General features: G+C 42.3%; 1 protein-coding gene across 2 annotated transcripts in view; it reads left to right on the top strand.

The window, feature by feature from the left end:
• The window catches only part of AOPEP (aminopeptidase O (putative)), a 333,646-nt gene that overhangs the window by 241,762 nt on the left and 69,151 nt on the right, over window positions 1-22,733 (top strand). For both annotated transcript variants that reach the window (XM_059411725.1, XM_059411724.1), the window contains 2 exons: window positions 16,131-16,193; window positions 16,607-16,681. In XM_059411725.1, coding sequence (XP_059267708.1) covers window positions 16,131-16,193; window positions 16,607-16,681 — 138 coding nt within the window. The remainder of the gene's footprint in view (window positions 1-16,130; window positions 16,194-16,606; window positions 16,682-22,733) is intronic.

Here is a 22,733-nt window from a genome sequence, read left to right as displayed (position 1 = left end):
AAGACACCTAGATGAAAGGACAGGGCCCTCCCCTCCATTCGGGTACTAGGTAGTCTCCAGGAGTGGGAAGAACAGTGAGATAGATCTTCACCCATTGGTTTTCAACTTTGAACTTTCAGGTCCTGGAGCTGTTCGCTTACATGGATACTTTTTAAAAGCATCATTAAGTATCTGGATGGCTGGTGATATCTCCCTAGAAGGCACAGCAATGGGCTGAGGAAACTCTATAGGTGTCCTCAGAGAAATACATAGGAAGCCATGAGAAACAAGTACAGATTCGCGTAATGCAGGGACATGCCTGAATCCCGCTCAGTGAGGAGGGAGAACAGTCAGGATACTGACCTTGACTAAGGCCTGGAACCCTTCAGGAGCTCAGATTGGACATCTGTTTTTAAAGATTTTACTTATTTATTTATTTGACAGACAGAAATCTCAAGTAGGTGGAGAGGCAGGCAGAGAGAGAGAAAGAGGAGGAAGCCGGCTCCCTGCTAAGCAGACAGCCCAATGTGGGGCTCCATCCCAGGACCCCCGGGACCATGACCTGAGCCAAAGACAGAGGCTTTAACCCACTGAGCCACCCAGGTGCCCCTGGACATCTGTTTTTTTTTTTTTTTTTAAAGATTTTATTTATTTATTTGACTGAGAGAGATTACAGGTAGGCAGAGAGGCAGGCAGAGAGAGAGAGAGAGGGAAGCAGGCTCCCTGCTGAGCAGAGAGTCTGATGCGGGACTCGATCCCAGGACCCTGAGATCATGCCCTGAGCCGAAGACAGAGGCTTAACCCACTGAGCCACCCAGGTGCCCCTGGACATCTGTTTTTAAAGTGAGCTCAGAGGAGGACATGTAGGCCTGGCTCTCTTATGTGGATGAAGAGCATTTGAGAACTTGTTTCTTTTTAAAGAATGGAAATTCTGAACCAGCCCAGATGGACACAGACATGATTGGGGTGTGACACCATGGAGAGAAAAACAATATTTGCTTGCCTTTGGAATCAGAAGGAAAAGGAAGCAGGAGCCACTAGCTTTGAAAAGTCTACTTTGTTCCATCCAGTTGATAGAGACAGTTGGTAGTGGCCTATGCACACATGGTTTTCTTTTTTCTTTTTTTTTTTTTAAATTTTATTTTTTAATTTATCTTAGAGAGAGGGGGGAGAGAGAGAGAGATAGGAAGTGGGAGGAGGGGCAGAGGGAGAGGGAGAGAATTGCAAGCAGACTCCATACTGAGTGCAGAGCCCGACATGGAGCCCAGACCCATAGCCCTGGGACCGGGACCTGAAGCAAAACCAAGAGTTAGATGCTTAACTGACTGAGCCCCACACATGGTTTTTAATAAGGAGACAAGTGTAGGTATTTTATGGAAGCATAGCCTTGCAAACTTGGGTTAGAGGCCTTTAAGGCCATCTAGCCCAGTTATGCTGAGATCTGGTTATCAGAATCACCCAGGAAGATGTTTACAACTACAGGTCCTGGAGGCATCTGGGTAGCTCAGTCAGTTAAGCATCTAACTCTTGATCTCAGCTCAGGTCTCAATCTCAGGGTCATGAGTTCAAGCCCCAGATTGGGCTCCACATTGGGTGTGTGCGCATACTTAAAATATAAAAATACTATAGATCCTGGACTCAAGCCATACCCAGTGAATGAGGATCTCTTTAAGTAGGACTGGGACCAACTGAGAGAATCCATAATCATGTCACATTCTGCAGTATATTGAATCAACAGAAGTTTTCTTATTCCTTGAGTATAATCTAAACTCTTAGAATCGTTTAGTTTTATGTTCCTCCTGAGCAATCCAAATATTTGGCTTTATGGTTTGGTTTATTTGTTCAACCGTTATGCCAAGCACTATGTGCTGGGCATCGGGCTTACAAGGCTGACAGGACACAGTCCTGCACATGAGCACATGGCCCATGTGGGCATCGACAACCAACTGTTGTTCAAGGTGTACCCAAGTGGCCTCTGCCCTGAGCTTGAGACCTGAGAGGATCCAAAGAAGTTGACTTTTCTGTTTGCCACAGTCAGCTGGGAGACCAAGCCCATTGGAAGACCTGGAGGCAGGAGATTTGGCTGTGCCCCACTGGGTCACAAGTCAGCCAGCTCATGTGCAAGGGAGCCAATTTAATTGTCCTTAAGGTGCAAAGTCTGGCAGGTCATGTTTGGACATAGGGGCGTTACCTGTTTTTCAGGTTCATACATATTGTGTGCCCACAAGAGAGATTCACTCAAGTAAGGACATTGCCGCAATCATAAAGAAGAATACCATTTAACAGGACTTCATTGTAATGGTGCTTTGTCTTTTTCATAGAGATCTTTGGAAGGCAGAAACAATGTAAACTTAAAGGATTAGGACAAAGATATCAGCATCAGATTGTAAACCTATACATCAATAGAAGAACATCTGCTTCTACTTTAAGAACTACCCCTATTCTCTATTTTATTACCCTGAAGACATATTCTGGCAGACTCTTCATCAAAGGCAGATTCTTCTATGCTTGCATTATGCTCTTGCCACCCCCAGGAAAAGGCCTGGGACCCAGCGGTGCGGCAAGCTGTGCACATGGGTGCACAAGTAGACAGGGCCCCTTGGCACCCTGACATGCCACAGTATTATTGCGCATATGATGTTCAGCTCTGCATTTCCTGCTTCTGGACAGCGACTCTGACAGTGGCCCTCCACCAGGCTCGCGGGGACTTTTGCCAGCCCTCGCTAGCAGAGCACCAGCTGACAAGGAAAGCTATTAGGAACACTTGGCTGATTTTAGAACATGGGGATTTTTCCCCCTTCTCTTTTGTGGAGAGCCATTATGTCGAACAAAATAGGTGTATGTTTACTATGCATGGTATAGAACTCTTGGGTGTGGCCCCTATTGCTTCCTGGTTAAATATTAGTCTTTTCTGGTGTTGCATGACTTTGGGTCTGCTTTAGAATCACAGGCAGGACCAACTCAAATGAGGAGCTCATTTGCTGATCTCATTTGGTGGCCTGATCTGCCCAAGCTGGGAGCCCCTGTTAGAGGTAGAGCCGCAGCTCAGATCCAGGACCCTCAGCCTCCTGTCCATCCAACTAAGGTATTTTGTGTTTTTTAGCAAGGTTGCTTTTAATCCAAATCAGCTTGAACCCATCCTTGCCTGCATTTTTACAAGACCTATGAAGAGATAATAAAAGAATACAGCAGGGAGCTCTGAGCAGTGATGATTTTTGATGTAATTAATGACTGCTCTTTTTCCCCCGAATCTGTTCTTTACTATTCTTTAGTGGGCAAAGCTGTGCTTTGTGCATGCAGTAATATGAGCCTCACTTGCCAAGACTTTTCATAAATACGTGTCATGGTCTGTACTTCCTTCGTCCATGTGATATCTTTAAATGGTAGTAGCCTGCTGATCTGACGGAATGTTTTACATAGGAAATTCTGGGCTTTACTGCATTGAAAAGTTGGAATCTTTTTTGGCGTGAATGAATACGAGTGTGTGTAGAGGTTCTTTGCTTTTAGAAAGACACAGCTATTCCTCCCTTGAGATGGAAACTAAATTAGATAATAAATATCAGGTCATCCAAACAACAAATGAGAAAAAGCAATTCGTCGAACAAAGAAATGTCTTTTTGTGCCATCTAAAGCATTTAAGAGACGCCTCCTTTATCTTCTTATTTGCATTCAAAAGCCAATTCCAAGTAGAGTCCCTGCCTTTTGCCTTCATTTTGTCCTCTCCACTGACCCAAAGCAGGAGAGCTTCGAGGGCACAGCCCAGAGGTGGCCCAGCAGCAGGTGTTATCACATGGGTCAGGATAACAGTGATTGTCAAACTGCCCAAATCCATCTGTCTGTTTCTAAACAGGGCAGCGTGCCTGTCACATGCGTATCTTTGTATGGCAGTTGTCTGTGATGGTGCTTGGTAATGGATGTGTTCAGTTCATTCAACAGAAGACCCTGTCCTTCCAGGTTGGTCCTCCAGCTTGGGCCTCTGCAAGCTCAGTGTTCTGCTTCCGATCCTATCTATTTATAACTGCCACTACCATATCTAAGTATGGTTCAGACAATTTGATGCATAAAATGCAAGGCCGCATTATCTGGAGGTCAAAGAGCAGGAGTAGAGGCTGGGTGGGAAAGGAGAGTCAGTTGTGTGCTACCCAATTTGCTGTTTTCACAGAGGATGCTGTAGTGAACTTTTGTTCTGCAATCTTAATCCTATATTGGATGAAGGAGGTAATTGATATATTAGATGTGTCTTTGGAAGCTGTGTGGCTTTGGGCGAGCCGCTTGCCTTCTCTGAACCCTCACTGCTTCTTTGGGGGAATGAGTGGGGGTTGGCCTGGGTGAAGGCCAGAGCTGTTTTTTTGCCTCATGTCACTGTATGCTATGCCTGGTAGCTGAAGTGTGCGCTCTATCTAGATGAGCCTGGTTGCTCTGAGAGGAGGGAAGTCTGGCTTTACTTTTCCTCCAGGTATCTCCCTTTCCAACCTAGGAATCTGTTGCCTTGCCCACAGACTGGAAACTTGCCCTTGGTTTGGAGTGGTATTGGAAGAGTTTTCATGTGTTTCCTCCTGAATGGTGTTTTACAAAGGTACTTATCAAGAAACCTTGTCTGTGCATTTCTTTTCTCCTCAGCTGGAAAATTGTTATATGAAAGATTATTGGGAGAAATCACAGGTAATAATCAACCTGCAAGAGAATTTAGCCTGGTTGATCATTGAACAGGCATTTGCTTCTATTGCAGATCAATTATTCACAGATAGTAACCTGTTTGATCCACTAGCAAGAGATGAAAAAAATTTTGCTTGGGTTGTCAATGCCTTGAAATGCCTGTAGATCGGTAAAAGTTGCAAATGAGCTTTACCTCAGATAGTGGCAACTATTACTTCTAGGATACGTTTTGGGACATAAGAGTAAATACTCATTTTTGTCTCTTGTCCAGATGATCCAGTGAGTTCTAGCAGGGGAAGAAGACATTGGGGCCAAATGCTCCAGAAGCAGCCCCTCATTTTTTATGCTGATTTTATATTTAAATCTGTAGGTTATTTGCCACTTTAAAAAGTAAAACCAAGCAGAGCCAGTAATGAAATGTTTGGGAGAAATTGCTACAGTGATCACTATAGAGCTTGTGGCCGAATGTTGCCATGTTCCTTATATTGAGAAAGCAGAACCTATTTGGCATTGAGGTATAACAAGAAATGATCAAACCCAGATGCTTTCCTAAAATTGTATTTTTGGTACATTTATATGTCTGTTACAAAGTGTGCTACATGCTAAAAATATTTTCCTTTGTAGGCTAAGGGAATTTCAAACCACATCGAGGGCTGTATAGATCAGGTGGTTTTTCTTAAAGAGCATTAAGGGCATCCTGGTTGTTATTAGTCCCGACCTTACAGTATGACATTATTTATGCCCCAAAGCTCCACAATTCACTTCTTAATTTCAGCAACTTTACTGGCATGAAAATGCATGGAATGGAGGCCAGAGTCAATACATCAGACTTGGGGCCCATGACTCCTGGGCAACAAGTGATACTAGGGTTGGACTAGAGAGAATGCCTTCACCCCCCCATGGCCTATTTCCATGGAGAGAGGTTGCCTTCCACATCTGGTGGCTCCTCCAGCCTTCCCTTCAGAGGCTCCATCTCCCCTTCTCTGTGTTCCCTTCTTCCTCCATCGTGCATGCTGTCACTTTTCCATGCGGTCAGCCAAAGATACATTCTCTTTAAGACTGTTCTCTGTTATAATTGTTACAAGGTTGGCTTCTCTAGAGTTCTCATGGAGTCTGTCCTCCTCAAATTGTGTTTCTTCATCACTGTTATTGATTTTATAACTGAGGGATGTCTGCCTGGGTTTTGCATAAGTGCTTCTAGCAAATGAAATTATAAATGGGTAAATCCAAGAACATGGAAGTCGGGTAGCTCTGTACAGAATTGTATTTGTGGTTTTTTAAAAAAAATATTTTATTTATTTATTTGAGAGAGAGAGAGCGTGAGAGAGAGGATGAGCATGAGAAGTGTGAGGGTCAGAGGGAGAAGCAGACTCCCTGCCGAGCAGGGAGCCCGATGTGGGACTCGATCCCGGGACTCCAGGATCATGACCTGAGCCGAAGGCAGTCGCTCAACCAACCGAGCCACCCAGGCGTCCCTGTATTTGTGATTTTAAGCCTTCTCTCTTTTTAATTATTACATTGGTTTTAAATGCATGTAAATTTTAGATGAATTTAGATGTTTTTGTATCTAGTGCCTGTCATGTTGGTACCTTCAGAAAACAATGTCGAAATATCAAATTTCAATTCTGATATTCTTAGGACAACAGTGGGCTTATTGTTTTGAATGTGATGGGACCAGAATCAGAATGATCTCCTTTATCGTAAAGCATATGAGAAAGAGAATTTGCTTCCTTGTGTCCCCCGGTCCTTTGGAAAGAGACAGTCACTTGCCTGTCATAGCTTGGCCATGCCATATCACTGTGGGCTCCATGAGAGGTGTCATATCTGTGTGGTGGTCAGGTGATGCTTTTTGTTATGATGCCACAAGTCATTGCATAGGTTCAAAATACAAGACAGGCTTTTGTTTCTGGGGTATAAGAGGCAGGGAATTAGTATCTCCTGGTTTACTTTGTGCCTCTGGGTTTATGTCCTGTCTCATTTCATCCTCAGCACTGCTCTGCGAAACAGCATCATCTGCTTCTAATAGGCCCAGAAAGGTTGTGTGACATGCCCAACGTTGCACAGCTTCTAGCTGGTAAGGACCAGAGGGTGCCTAGGTCTAGGTTCTGAACTGTGTATTTCTCATGACACATGGCTTCGTACAGAGCTTGTTAAACCGCATGCACAGGCCAGCACTTAGAAACAACAACAGCGTATTTAGTTGTATGTTAGCATGATTTCCAATGCCCTTGAACCTCAGAGAGCAAGGCAGTGAGATAAGAAATGCTCAAATAGAAAGCAAAGCTAAAGTGAACTGCTGTCTATGCTTTAAAGTGAAATCCATAATTATAAAAGAGAAATGACCAGAGATTGGTAGGTTTAAGAGAGTCTAACATACCTAATATTAATAGGGATATAAATTCACTGGGTAGATTCTCAAAGGCTACATATTAGGTGTTTATGATGAGTCTAATAAAGCTTTAATGTTCTTGTGGTTCTTTTTCATCTCTCATACTCCTGAGCACAAAAGCCGTGTTGTATGCAGAATGGCTGGGTTTATCCCTAGCAGAGAGAAGTTATGTTTGGTATCTAAAGAACAATGAGAGTTTGCTGCTTGGCTGATCAATGCTGGATCAAGTTCACATTCCCCAGCTCCTACTCTCCCACCTACACATGCAGGGGGTGGAAGCAGAGCAAAAGAGGGAGGACGGATCCTTTTTTCACAGAGAAAGAGATGTGAGCTTGGGCTTTCCTAATATGGACACAGCTGGGCTTGTGTAGCATTAAACACTGATTTAATCCACTACTGGAGGAAACATCATACAAAAAGTAAAGAGATTAGCAACCAGTTAATTCTGGCCCTTCCCGTTGTCGTCCTGGAACGCCTTTTATATCGATTTAAATGTTTGGTGAACAAACATTCTGGAAAATAGCTTTCTCATATATTATTTATATTGGGGACAGCCTTCCCCAGGACCCCCCCCCCCAGTTGGGGTGGATTTTACTTTCCCTACTCTCTGTGTTCTTACTTCTGAATAGAGGTGGGACAGTTTAGGCCCATTGTACTTGTTTGCAAATTGTGACTTCATTGGGTTCTCTTGGGAAGCCAGATGACAGGCAATCCAGTCTGAGTGCCAATGTTTTTAAAAATAGACATGCTGGAAAAAGAAGAAGAGACATGCCAGGGCCCCAGATTCCCAATGCATAGCTTCCTTTGAAGGCACCGTGAAGCAGGAGGCACTTACAGACACCGTATCCACTCCCTCTTAGGGAATAACCAAAGGGACCTAGACATGAGTATTTGCTTTTGAAGCTACTGAAATGTTAACATCCGCGTTTATACTTTTAACTAATTAGTAGCTAATATCTTTTGTAAGGCATTTTGCCAGAGTAGTTTTCCTATAGCATCAATGTAGTGTGTTTTTCTAAATAAGGAAGCCCATTTAGTTAGAGCATGATGCGCAGCACTAAGGAAGATCAACCTGGGTTGCTTCCTGTGTGGAACAGTAGCTTCTGCAAATAACAAAGGGTCTTTTCCATTGGTACACACTGTCCCTAATTGCAGCCAGCAGTCTTCCAAATGCAAAATATTTGTTTCCAGGGAATCCGTGGCAGCTATCGACATAAGTAGAACAATGTCTATTAGAACAATGTCCAGGGCATGAGTGGGAAATAATACCTCATATGTATGTGAGGTTCTAGATTCCCTGAAAGACAAGGATCTTTTTGTTCAGGATCCAGAATTGTATTACCCATGAACCTGGAAAAACTGGAAAAAACTCTAAAAACTCAAATATCTATCCATCCATCCTTGCCTCCCTTCTGGTTAGTGTTGGGATCTTCCACTTCTTTTTTTTTTTTTTTTTGATCTTCCACTTCTTTTTAATTCGTGTGTGTGTGTCTGTGTGTGTGTGTGTGTACACACTTAACTAATCTTGCCCAGAAGTTTATCCCTAGGTGTAAGCTATAGGAATTGCTAGCGTGGGTCAGGGCAGCAGCCCATTCTGCCCAGCATTGTGTCTGCTGTTTACCCAGAGACTTATTGAAATAGAACTTAATAGATGGCTGTCCTCTGTGGCATTGACCTTGAAATTTAGATGTCTCCCAAACATCTGGAATGTCTTAATAGTAACTTGTGAGAGATGGGTCGTCATTAAAATGATCTAAACCGGTGGTTCTCAACACTGGCAGTACAGTGGAATCACTGGGGGAGAGTTGGGGGTGGGAAACACTTCAAAAAGGACTGATGCAGGGTCCTACTCTTGGGACGGGAATTTCAGTGATCTGGAGTGCCACCTGGTTAATGGGATCTATAAACCCTCCTGGTGATTCTAATAAGCAGTCAGGGGACCCTCTGATTTAACGCCGCCCCTACATAACTTTGTATTTCACCTGTGAAACTCTTTAAGGTCAGAATGTCCATGAATGTTAAGCTCCTGTAAAGAATTGCAGTCATACAGGTGCTGAAGGGGGTGTACAATATCTGTTTTCTGAAATGGCTGTTGCAATAGACTTTTATGGTATGGGATAATATTTTATGGGCTGTGTTTTGATCTGAGGTTGATCTGATCCACATAACAAGCAACTATTTTAAAGTAAGACTGTCATGCTAGATGTTCCCTAAGCTCTCATGCTGGAGTAGAAAGAGTACTGCACTTCCAGCCTGGAGATCGAAGAACCACCCAACATTAAGTATTAAAGAAATGAAATTTGGGGGACCTGGCTGACTCAGTCAGTAGAATATGTGACTTTTGATCTTGGGCCTGTGAGTTTGAGCCCATTATTCGGTGTAGAGATTACTTAAAAAAATCTTTAAAACAAACAAATTAAAAAAATGAAAATTACCTGAGACTCAGTTTCTTCATCCTGAAAATGGGACTGTGTGAGAAACAAACTGCGGTCTGTATGTGGAAGCCCTTGGCGGACCACTGAGACCTTACAGAATTGGCCACTCTGCTTCTTTCTTCCACTTCTGAGGTCCCATGTCTCTGATACACATAGCAGATGGGTACTTTTTATGGCTTAAGCTCACTTCCCTCCAGTTTCTAGAATGTTGCATTGCTTCTAGAATTTGATAAATAACAGCTGCCTTGCCTCGTAAGCACATCGCATGTGCCTGGATCTTCGCAGTTCTCTAAGAAAGGAGGCATAGAGAGATCACGTGACTAATATATGGCCGAGCCCGGATTCAAACCCAACACACTGCCCGTGTGCTGCTTATACTTTGCCAGCTTACTGCCTGGTCACACGAGTGTCCTGAGGACAGGGATGGTGGCTTACTCATCTGTGTTCACAAAGTCTAGTGCTCTGTTTTGCAGTAAGCTCTCAGTATGCTTGTTAAGTGACTAATCTGTCTCTAGTTTACATTCTTGTTCCCGAGGTCAGAACCTATTTTCTCTGGTTTTGATATCAAAAGAAGTAAAATACTTGGTTGGTTAGCATTTTATTGTAGTTTAGCACCAAGTTTATATAATATTGTATTTACTTTTATTTTGTTTTGCAACAGTTCTTTTCCTTGAATTTTACAAGTAGGGCATAATCATACGTCCTTACCTTTTGTGCTTCACTTCTAAGTGTTTTTAATGGAGAGAAATATTAGAACCATGACATTTTATCAGAGCCCCTTACTCTCCCCCAAAAAGAAAAAGAAAGTTAAAGAAAGAAAAAATAAACCCAGAATATTTTTATTTATTCATACTCTTGCTTGCCCAAAATGGAGTTAAGACAGCTTCTAAAGCAAGATAGAGTGTGATAAAAATAAATTAAAATATAAAAAAACAAAGCAATGTGAAAATAATAGTAGGAAAATAAGATGGTGCCAGGAATTAAATTGTCATACAATATGCACCCCTTGAAGTTCTTATGCTTGGTTTAATGTAGGGGCACAGCATTTTCTAGAAGAGGGAAAAGGGATCAATTTGCAATGTTCATGAGGTAAAATAAACCAGGTGCCTGAGTCCCCCTATTGCTGGTGTTGATACAGGCTCCCTGTGGGGCCTCTCAGAAAATTACTATTTAATGTAATAAACAATCCTCTGAAACTATCCTTACGGTAAACACTGGGATGGGTTTTATGGGACTGTTTCTTATAATGCACCTCAATAAAGGTTGATGGCTTCTTACCAGAACATAATGTGATAAAAGGAATTTCACAGAGCACCAGTAAGAGGTCATCCTGTGCCAGCGGTATGGTGGTCTGCACTAATCCAAGAGGATCTTAGAGTATCTAGGGCAGGGGTTTGGGCAGCCAGGAAGGTCTGTAAACCTCCTGACGGTTGATGCGTGTGTGAGAAGGGAGTAGGGGACTGTTAATGATGGTAGGTGTATTTCTGTCCAGGGAGCCAAAAGCTGATAGCTAATGCTTCATCAGATTCTCGGAGGGGATCTAGAAATGGAAGAACTGAGCGTGTTCCCTCAGGCAGACTCTGCAAAAGTTTCTGAATAACAGTGAGTTTGGGGTTATGATGCCTGAGAGGAAGAGGTTCTCTTAGCCAGTTCAGGGCAGAACAAATGCGGGAAGGATTTCCTTTTTTGAAAACTATGCTTTATAAGGATTCCACCAAGGGCTCCATTTAGCAGGGCCAACATCCTCTTGAGAAAGAAGAATTAGGCATTTATTCTAACACAGACACAAAATAGTCAATAATAGAAATGATAATTTTTTCTAAAATCAAAGATATCATAAAGGAATGTTATCTTCTAAAAGGGTAGAGCAAAATTTAAAGGCCTAGAATTTGAGAACGTTGACCCTAATCAGGATTATTTCCTTGTTATTATTTGCAACTTAAACTAATCTTGATTTTATTTCCAGTTTTGTATAGGTGCTTACTTTTTAATTTACCCTCAATATATGTTGGCTATAGAGCCCTTCTGAAACAAGCAAAAGCTTCTGGACTTCTCTATAGTGTTTGATATTAAAAGATCTTCTGACTTCTTATAGCAGATAGTTTTTCCTCTCCTGTGCCTGGGGGAGTGTAATTTGCCATCCGAGGCTGTTTGGACTAATTAAAGGGCTCCTCTTGTCTGCCCTTTCAGCTTTCTGGGTGACTAGGAAGGCGTTCTGCTGCTTCTCATTCCTCTGGACTGTAGCTCACCATGAAGCAGAAGCATGTGTCCATATTAATAATATGAAATTGATATCACTACCATATTCCAATGAAAAGAGTCATTTCCTTTTGACAAGAAGAAGAAAAAGAAGAAGAAAGAAAGAAAGAAAGAAAGAAAGAAAGAAAGAAAAAGGTTTTCTTTCTAAAAGTAATCTCCAGCCACTAGATTAAGTAATGCTTTTATTCTAAAGCAATGGCATTTTCCTCAGCCTCTGAAGTGTTTTCAGCTATTATAAGCTGCATTGACAAGAAAGTTTCTTAAAGCAACTTCCTTTCAAAACTTGCATCTCTATTAGACGAAACATTTTTTAAAACATAATTCAAATAGAAAACATCTGTTTTTAAAAGATAGCTTTAAAGTGCTTTTACCACTTTCTTAAAGATAGTTATTAGAGTATCCATCCCTGGCTACAGAATTCCAATTTTTTTTTATTTATTACTTTTTTAAAGAGAGAGAGCGGGAGAGAGAAAGTGTGCATGCATTCTGTTGGGGAGGGGGCAGTAGGAGAAGAGTTTGAGAATCCCAAGCAAGCTCCACACCCAGCACAGAGCCCAGTTGGTTGGGTTTGGGGGGTTGGATCTCACCACCCTGAGGTCATGACCTGAACCTAAATCAAGAGTCAGATGTTTAAACGACTGAGCCACCCAGGCACCCACAGAATTCCTTAAATAAGTACTCTTCCTCCAGTTTTTCTACACCCTACCTTTATCGGGGCTACCCCAGGAAGAAAGGAAGATTTAGACAGGCAAAAGGAGAAATGTGTGGAGGTTATATTGAACATAATAAAAATAATTAATATTTTCCTGATAAAATAAAGCACGTGGGTAGCTTAGTCCCTTAAGTGTCTGCCTTTGGCTCAGGTCATGATCCTGGTGCCCAGGATCCAGCCCCAAGTCAGGTTCCCTGCTCAGTGGGGAGCCTGCTCTCTCTTTCTTCCTCTGCTGCTTTCCCTGCTTGTGTACGCTTTCTCTTGCTCTCAAATAAATTAACAAAATCTCTAAAAAATGTATCTTTCTGATAATTTTGAAATGTGTTACTATTTCATTCTAGATCAAACTCAGCTCCAAACACTGCATTTTGGAATACAATTTTCATGATTAATATAAGAGGGAATTAAGAATCTTTATTTCTCATTTCTATTTTTATTTTTACTTTTTTTTTTTTTTTAAAGAGGTCATTTTGGAAGTACCCTGGCAATGTAACCGATGTCCCATAGTCTCTTTCTTTAAAAAAAAAAAAAGGGCACAACTTTTTGCTCTTTACAAAATAAGGTATTTTAGTGGAGAAACAAGCAGGAGTTAATTAGATCTTCATCTTGAGACTCTACCCCTTGAAATTTCATGTGCTATTCATTCAGTCATTTGTTCCTATAGCTTCCATTTACTTAGTTCACATTTATTTAGCATCTACCATGGCCAGCAGTATTTTAACTGACCTGACAAAAATCAAAAACTAAAGAGACAGGATCTCTTTCTTCCTGGACTTTAAAGTCCAGCTGGGGAGATAAACATTCAACAAATTAATAATAATTTTTTTAAAAAAGGTGTAATAGAACTGTACAACACAGAGTGAACCTTGCTGTAAACTATGGGCTTTGTTTAATAATGGTGTATCAAATATTGGTTCCTGAATTGCAACAAACATACTACCCTAATGAAAGATGTTAGTAATAGAGGAAACTGTGTTATGTTGGCACATGGGAACTCTGTGCTTTTTGTATAAATTTTTGTTATCTACTCTAAAAAATAAAATCTCATAATTAAAAATAATTTTTAATAGCTCTAAAGTGTAAGCAATTTAGAAGAAATAAACAGGATGCTATTCGAAGGAATAGTGGGGGTGAAATAATTTGGAATGGGGAGTAAGGAAAGACCTTTCTAGAGTTGTTCAAGGCCAGAACTAGAGAATAAGTAGGAGCCAGCCTGGCAGAGAAGAGAAAGCTCATTCTTGGTAAAGGAAAGTGATATCATTTGAAATACCTTTCGAAATATTATTCTGGCTTCTCAGTGGAGGATGGATTGTGGCAGTGGGTGGGAAGGTGCAGGACTACAAAGGAGAGGAGTTAGGAGGAAATTAGAGTGGACCATAGCTTTATCACCTACACACAGTAGCAGAGTGACAGTAGGATTCTTTCCTTTGCTCAGCTTCTGCCAGAAAGCATTAGGTTCTCCATGAGCTACAGAGTAGGAAGAAAGGAGACTGTCATTGGCAGTAAGACAGGGTTCCCAGGTCTCAATTCCTAAGATCTTTTCAGTGACTTAATGGGATTTTTAGTGTGAAGAATAATTGTGTGTGTGTGTGTATTTGAGACTACAATCAGATGAGAATTACAGTGAAAAACAAGCCTTCAAATACTAACTATCCATCTGTAATAACAGATTTTCATAGAAGTCTGTATATGATTAATTTTCAATAGTTTCCTATTCCCACTACTGGATTGTTGGAATTTATTTTATTTTTTGTTTCTTTTTAGGCTACATGTTAAAAAAATTGTTGATAAGTCAACAAAAAAGATACTTAAGGAAGGTCTATTTAAGCAGGATGCTGTTTTGGTACATAAGTATTGGAAGGTTTTTATCAGAGTTCTTAGGGGTGGTGAATTCCCAAGGAAGAAAAGTCTAGTGGGTAAAGGGAAGTGTCTATCAGTGATAGATTTCTATTGATTCTGGAACTGTTCTTAGTAGCAGGAAAGCTCAAACAGTTCGGGATTTTATTTCAATTTGAAAGTAAATAGCTCTTCAATTACATAATCCACTCCATAATTTTAATTTTTATCTAGCTCTGTATGTGTACTGGAGATGTGCAAGGCATTAACTACTTTTAGGCATTTGTTTTGCAGTGGAAAAATTGTATATGATAGTTGTACATTATATATAAAAAGATTTGATACCACTTCAAAAAATCTTTAGCAAATGAGCATGCATTTCATAGTCCTTACCTAATAATAATAGAAAATGGCTAATCTGCCTATCTAACTCTATAAGTACCTTTTTTTTTTTTTTTTTTGTATTCTGGAAACACAAAAACTTAAGTGAAGAATTCCCCATTTGAGCAGACCTGTTGTTTATTTTAGAACCTATAAGTGCATCATCGATGTAATTTTAAGTAGTCCAGTTATGAATATGGGATGAAGGGATAAAATCAAGTTTTCCACTCTGATGTCTCCATTAAGAAGCTCCTCTTTGTGTAAAATACTCCGTGGCAAAGTTGCTTCTATTTAAAGTAGTGAGTTTGATCTTGGCTTTGATCTAAAGCTTTTGATCTTGAAAGAAGGATGGAGTAGCAATAAAGAGAGGGCAAGACAGATTTTCTTTAAAGAAATGCGATAAAGTTAAAGGGATGGTCAAGATCAACAAACGCGAGTGCGACCCGACTCTTCTCCCCAAGTGCTCACCCCCATTCTGGTTCAGCCAACTTCTCATGCGGATGGGCAGAAGTGGTGTCTGAGGAAAAATTTGGAGCATGGCAGACTTTACAAACTAAGTGGAAACTATCCCCCTAATTATGAAGACAGAGTGTCGCCTTTTAAATTCTCCCCAGTCGCTGTGGGGGTCCGCGGGCAGGGTGCGCGCGGCGCCTACGGCACTTAGAGCGCACAGGCTCCGTCAAGGCGCGGGCGGTGCGCCTTCTACGCTCTCCGGGTTTCTCTCCCGGGAGGTCACCTGCCACCGTCCCGGAGTCAGGAGGGGCCACTGGAAAACGTCTACTTAATGGCGTCTAATCCATTCCCGGAAAAAAAATCCACTAGGAAAGTTCCTTTCCGCTCCGCGAAGGCCATCTGGACACTTAGGTTTCTGACCCGAAGAGGGAGTTCGGCTAGCCTCGGGGGTGGGGGCGCTTCTCGAGCTAAGCCCTGTCGCCTGCGGCCGGGCCACGCTCTTGATCGCATAGTGGCGGAGAAACCCTTGCGCGGGTCCGCAGGGGCCAGCGGAGAGGGTGGGGGCTGGAAAGGTAAGGCGTGCGCGCCCAGGTCGATCCGCGCGTGGGAGGGCGCGGGAGCGCGGGCGCGGGCGGGACGCGGGGAGAAGCGAAGAAAGACGTTCGTAAAGAGAACAATAAAATAGCCGGCGCGCCGGCGGGGGCGGGGGCGGGGGCGACCTGCGGCGAGGACGGAGCGTCCGCCTATACCTTTAAGGCAGGCCCCGCCCCCGCCCCAGCGCCCGCCCTCCGCCCGCGCCGCCCCGCCGTCCGCGCTGCGCCTTAGGTGTTGCGGGCTCCGCGCGCCCGCGGCTCTCTGGCGGGCCGACCGGGCAGCGGTCGCTGGTTGGGCGCGGGCGGCGGGGCCTTCGCTCCTACCCTCACCTTCCGCGGGTGAGGTAGTGGGTCAGCGCGCCGAGCTGGTGGGGCGCGGGGGAGGGAGGCTGGGGTGGCTCCCGGGGTAAACTTGACTCTTTCCTCTTCCCCCGCAGCCGCTGCAGAGGGAGCGCCAGGCCGGGGCGGAGTGCGGGCTCGCGCGGCAAGTGAGCGCCGAGGTGAGTGCGGGAGGCGCGCTCCCTGCGCTCCCCTCCCTCTTTCTCTGGGGCGGTGGGTCGGACGCCGCTTCCCTATCGCGGACTCCCCGCGGCGCCGACGCGCGACAGCGGTGGGTAAGATGGCCCCATTCCGGGGCTCCGGCGCGCACCGGCGCGGGGGTGGCCGACCGGGCCCGTGACCGGAGGGAGCGGCCCGGGCGAAGGTCACGGCCTCGGCGCGCCGCACACGCGCGCGTCTTTTGGGTCCCCGGTGCTGAGGCATCTCGGCGGGCCCGGAAGGTGCTTGTGGCTTTCCCAGGTGAAGCCCGGGAAGGCAGCGTCGCGAGGCTGTCGATCGTTTCTTTCTCACGCAGAGGGACGGCCCTCAGGACTCGTCGTCGTGTTTAAATTGCTCTGTGGTTTTTGAACTTTAGGTCGAGAAATGGATTCGAGTGAACCGGAGACCCCGAAAACGGAAACGAAGGGAGGCTGAAGAAGTGTTTGAAAAGGTAGGGTCCCCGAAAGACAGCACTGGGTGGAGTTCTTGAGAAATCTCCCCGTCCGCCCCTGAGGACTTGGTGGTAACAATAGAGTAGCATTTTTTAAGTTTTAATTCGGTGTCCAGTAAGCCGAATAAATGTGGGTGGTTATTCAGAAATATTGGTTGATAATGTTAATAATGGACATACTATATTCTCAGGGAGTAAGAAAATGACTCAGGGTGGATATCTGTTTTATACCCATTAAATAGAGCATAAGCGGATTCCATTATTTTATTAGACCCCTTGGTAGTTATTATGACAGTTGTTAAGGTACCTATAAAAAGGGGGGTGTTCTGAATATATTGCCCCCAATATCAGGTTTCTCTGGTTGTGATAGATAAAGTGGCATACTTACTCATTTAGCCTTTAGATTTTAAATTAGAGTAATCTTAAAAAACGGAGGGAGATGAAAGAAGTGGATTTCTTTTGAAACACTAGGAAGGGATTTTATTTACTGTAAAGCAAATGAGAAATTTGTTTTTCTAAATTTAGAATTTCAGTATGTTACTTTGCAGAAGTTTGGATTACCTATTTTCTCCTGAAATTGTGTTAAATTAAAACTTGATTCGTCATTGTAATAAAAATTATGAAATAAGGTAAGTTATGTGTTGTTTTCTGAATAATGTTTTACCAGTGTTAGAGCAGGTACGATTTTTGTTGCATTTACTTAATTACTGTTTTTTGATTCTTGATAGCACCAAAGGATTAAAATAGATGTGTGTTGTTTTTCTGCTGCTAGAATGTATGATGAATCACTCCTGATTCTGAAGCCAAATTCTTGCTGATAGCATTGCTGCCAACTTCTCTGATGTGTTGCCTTAGTATGGGCATTGCAGCGTCCGAGAATGTGCACAAAGCACATCATAATGAAGGTGATTCCAAAGTTTCAGAGTGCACGTAAGGATACCAAGGGCAGCTTCTAAGAGAATTGGGAAAAGAACTGGCCTAGGATCCTGGTCATTTGTAGGGGAGACAGTGCATGAAAAGCGGTACCACAGCCCTACCTTTTTAAACAGTCATATCTGTCACTTGAGTTAAACAGTAATAGAAAACGGTTTCATTTTGAATATACTTGAGTTTTCTGACCATACCTCGGCATGCCATGGTAGGTTGTGTTTGTTTAACTTTCATGCTCCAGGTGTTTTAAAAAATGTCCGTGAGGTGATGAATGAGATCATAAAATGTCCAAAGAAGGGAAAAGTTTTATGGCTTGCTTACTATTTCAAAAGAAGATTTTCTGGCTCTTATTTTTTTAAGCCAAAAAGGATGGTTACCCAGATGTACAATATGTCACGCGTGAATGAAGGGAAGCCACTACCTTTGTGGATTACTAGGTGCCATCACTCAACATCTGAACTTGAAGGAACCACATGTGTGACACCCACGATCTGAGCATTGCCTTCTGAGAATGAGAAGGAGGGCACTGAGGATTTTACCTCCCAAGAAAATGGGGTTCTTTGCTGAGCCTTTCTTCTCGATAGAGGCTGTGTATGAGAGCTAGGGTGCACGTTTGGCTTTTCTTCTTAGAAAATGTGGGCAGCAGTTTTAAAGAGGATACAGAAATAAAGTAGGTTGGGACCAACGAGCTGAACTTCCTTTCAAGGAGTGAAGCTTAAAGCTGACTAGCTTTGAGGGAGGAGGTGGAGAGGGCCAGAAGATAAGATATTTCAGAGTTGGATTAGAGAATATTAATTATCAGCGTGTCCAGTCTTTCTTCCTGGCTCTGCCCAGCAGCCAAGCCCTTTGCCCCGTTTTGCCTCTTTTGCATCCAGGAGAGGGGTTGGAGCTCTCTGAGGCAAAGCATGCGATATTTTCAAGGGCAGAGTGGAAGGGAGTGTGATCAGTGACCAAGGGCATTAGAGCAAGTTCTGAAAGGCACAGAAGCCACCCTGCAGCTGGTGGCCGAGGTGCCGTCCCCTGTTTGCCCGAGTGTCTATTCCGAAGTACAGATCGAATTCTGTGTGGTAATGAGTAATTAAACCGAGGTCATTTGTTAACCTTTTGCTACAATTTGAACCTGTTATTAGTAGGAATCTGAGTAGTTGAAATTCACTGTTGAGTTTCATAAATGTATTTAAATGTCTGCCACAGCGCAAGTAGAAGCAGATTAGTCAATTTCTCCTTTTTAACGCATCCACTATCTTTTTTTTTTTTTAATCACTGAAATAAAACTGTGGTATTTTCGCTTTTGTTCATTTTCTTTTACTGTAAAATAAGAAAATTAGTTTAGTCATTTCTGGTAGGCCTAATTTGAAGTCTGTCCCTTGCTTGTATTTGCCTACTTGGTTTTCTTAGCCCACTTCTCCCGCACACTGCCCTTCCTCCATCCTCCCAGTCTCTGTTTACATCTTTCAGGCTCACGCAGAATTCAGCCCAGATGACTGAACTTGGTTAACTAGTCTGTGTTTAACTGTGGGAGGGCAGGAACATTTTTCCTCCAGTATTTACTGACTTGTGGAAAGCAGAGTCGTCTGAGCTGCCTGAGGAAGGAAAACAGAACAGCGGTGCGAGGCCAGAGTCTGGAAGCGGGCACAACGGGGCGAGGAATTAGAGGTAGTGAATGGGATCTTACAGGAGATATTTGTTTTCCCCTTAAAGAAAATCACGAAGGTGCTAAGTGGTCAGCACAGGCTGATCTATGGGTTGAGTTTTTCAGTGAACTCAGAAGGGGAAGCAAAACAAATTTACCCTGTTCTCAGCTGTGGGTTAAAATAACGAATAATGAAATAAAGTAAACTGGGGTGAGTGAGAGGTACCACGCGGAGAAGTGATTTAAAATGTTCTCCTGGCCCTTCCAGGTTCTTCTGCTTACTGTGCAAGTCATTCCCACCCCTCACCCATCAGGTAGCTAGCTGTGCTTATAGGTTTTCAGCTCTCCTCTTCCTGAAGCTACATCAGTCTGCCTGGCACATCTTTTGTCTTCTCTGACATTTACTTTCATTTTATTTTTCTCTTCACATCTTTGCCCCCTTTCCAGTGCTGCGACTCAGTTCCTTCCTACTGGTCTCTGTTTTCTTCATTTCAGATGACAAAACACCTCTCTTTTGCCTCTGGTCCTCAGGTGTATTCTCCTTACGTTCTGATAGTCTTTCTTCTTAAGTGTTTCACATTCCTTTCATTTAGTTTGAATAACTTGTGCGACAGAAAAGCCAGGAGAACATGAACAGGAATGGATCGGCCTGCTCCTCAAGGGACAGTGAAACAATGGTGGTGACAACAGCGAATTGTATAGCGTGTGTTTTAAAAATAATGTTATTAGATGTTGCTGAGTGGCTGTTGGTTTTAGAAGAGGAACATAATTTTTTTTTCTGCTTTTATCTTTAACTATTCGAAGATAAATGCAAATTATCCATCACATTCAAAGATTAAGGGATAATACACTTTTATAAATACACATGAAATACAAAGTTTTTATTTTTTTTTATTTTAAAGATTTTATTTATTTATTTGACAGAGAGAAATTACAAGTACACTGAGAGGCAGGCAGAGAGAGAGGAGGAAGCAGGCTCCCTGCTGAGCAGAGAGCCCGATGCGGGACTCGATCCCAGGACCCTGAGATCATGACCTGAGCTGAAGGCAGCGGCTTAACCCACTGAGCCACCCAGGCGCCCCGAAATACAAAGTTTTTAAATCTTACTTTTTATTTTAAGGGTTAATAATACTGTAGTATAAAGAACAAATTGCATATTGAGGAAAATATATGAATGGCATATGATTCCTTTAGAAGAAGAAAATGCCAATTTTGAGATTCAGAAGAAGCACCTAAAATCCTATTTGAAGCATATGTGATAATGTATGGAGAATAAATTTTAAGATACTAATTTCTGGTCATCGTCAAGTACATATGATGATGTCACGCATATGCATTGGCAAACTTTCAAAACACTGAAAATTCAGTAATAACAAGGTTGGCTATTACTATTAACAGGCTGTCCCTACATGTGTTAGTTTCCAAGCTAGTGGTTTTGGCGAGGGTGAATGTCTGGCCTGTGTTATGATTAGCTATAAGCAACACTAGGTGAGGTGCAAATGGTTTCTAACAAAAGCACCCCTTAAAGTAACCTAATTGTTCTTTCCTGCTGGAACCTGAAAAATAGTTTTTTAAAGCACGAAATTGTTAAAAATTTGGTCAAGTTTTCCTTGAAATATCAAGCGGAACAAAGATCTAGAAAAAAGGTTGTGAAAATGTGGACTTCATATCATATTTAATGGCCATTTCAGTTGGAGCCAAAGGATAAATTCTGCTTTCTGAGTCTTAGAGAAAACAAACGAGGGCACTGTTTTCATTGTGATAATATGCTTCCTAGATTCTGAAGCATTTTCTCTCACTTTTAGTTCATTTGCTTTTTCCATTCGTTTGATTCTGAACTGCAATGATCATGTTGGTATGAATGATAATTTACGGATTTAAAAAATTATGTATAAAACCCAATTTGGTTTATGCATTTTGCCACATTTATTGCTGCTTTTAAAATGTTTATACGTTGGAAGAAAATGCTTTTACTGCAATTCTAATATTGAAATGTTCAACATGTTAAAGGTAGGTACAAATTTTAAACTATTTAACAAAGTGCTTTACTGCTGTTTGTCTTTTGTGACAAAGATCTGTTTTATATTAAGTTTATGATTTCTGGAAAACGATTTAAGACTAATAAAAATTATCTGGCTCTTATTTGGACCTGTGACAGCAGACGGTCACGGTGTTAGGCTTGACTCTGGAGCTGTCAGGATACAAAGCTTGGCAAAATGGCACAAGATGAATTTAGAGAGGGCTGAACCAAGGGTCCCTTCACTTTATAGGATCTACCCCACATTCAGCAGAATGGTAGGCTTCAGGCAGCCACTCTTATGCAACTGAGGCAGCTTTGGTGTTGAGTGGTTTCCCAGGCATTGGTGCTCTTGCTTCTTTTTGAAAATGCTCTTGCCCTGTGAGAATTCATAACTAGTCTACATTTATATAGCTGTAATCGCTTACAATAGCTTCATTGATACTTGATCTCTATAGAAAAGCTTTATGGGTTCTAATGAGTCACTGCTCTTGAGGCACCAGCCGCCTTCCCTATCTGTGAATGGCTTTGTGTCCTGTGTTGTACTGATTGTGCCTTTGGATGACAACTTACTTGAGTGATGGGGAGAGGCAGAGTAATTTATTAAAAGTAATTACAAAGAAACCAAACAAAAAGAGTAATTACAGTGCTGTTAATATGCAATTCGTTATTTTATTGCTGCAATATTTAGAACTGGGTCTTATTTGTGGGTCTCCCTTTCTTCCTTGTAAATCTCTAGCAAATACATAATTTATCAAATTCTCTGTACCCAGGTCTCAAGTTAGATCTGGTCTCAAAAGATCTTGGCTTTTTCTGCCCCCTCCCTTCTTCTTTTTTTTTTTTTTTTAATCTGGACCAAGGAAGAATTGCTGATAAAATGTATTTTTGGTAGCCTCAGGAAGGAAGTCTGATCTGTGTGATTTTATACCATTAAGTTTTCATTTGTTTTGTAGATTTATTTTCTTAAGAGTCCGCCGTTTATATAAAATATTCTAAGAATTACGAGTGTACTGAAATCCCTTCCATTTTCGACTAGCACAACTCAGAGAATTAAAGTATAGTCATCCACTTACCCTCACGCACTTATTCACGTATTTTAAAAAGAATCTGAATGGAACTATTAATATAATAATAGCTGACACTTGTCATGTGTCAGGCACTGTTCTAAGTGCTTTGCATGTATCTGCTCATGTAAATGCGCCCTTAAAGTGGTACCGCAGACCGGCAGTATGCCGTGAGGGTGTCATAGACCAGGGCAGAAGCTCTGGCAGTAGGTGAGGTCTAAACAAGTCAAATAATTGCTTCAGAAAAGAGTGCTTTGGGCAAGATTTAAAAAAAAAAATTTTTTAACCCAAGCCATTGACAGTCCTAGACCACCAGCATAAAGCATACATTTCTAAATGAGGAAAATCCCACCCGGCGAGTATTTTGAAAACACTTGAAAGTGTGCAGATAATTACACTGTTGTTGAT

Source organism: Mustela nigripes, chromosome 9 (genome assembly GCF_022355385.1).
Source record: "Mustela nigripes isolate SB6536 chromosome 9, MUSNIG.SB6536, whole genome shotgun sequence".
Lineage (NCBI taxonomy): Eukaryota > Metazoa > Chordata > Mammalia > Carnivora > Mustelidae > Mustela > Mustela nigripes.
This window is presented reverse-complemented; position numbering and strand designations above follow the sequence as displayed.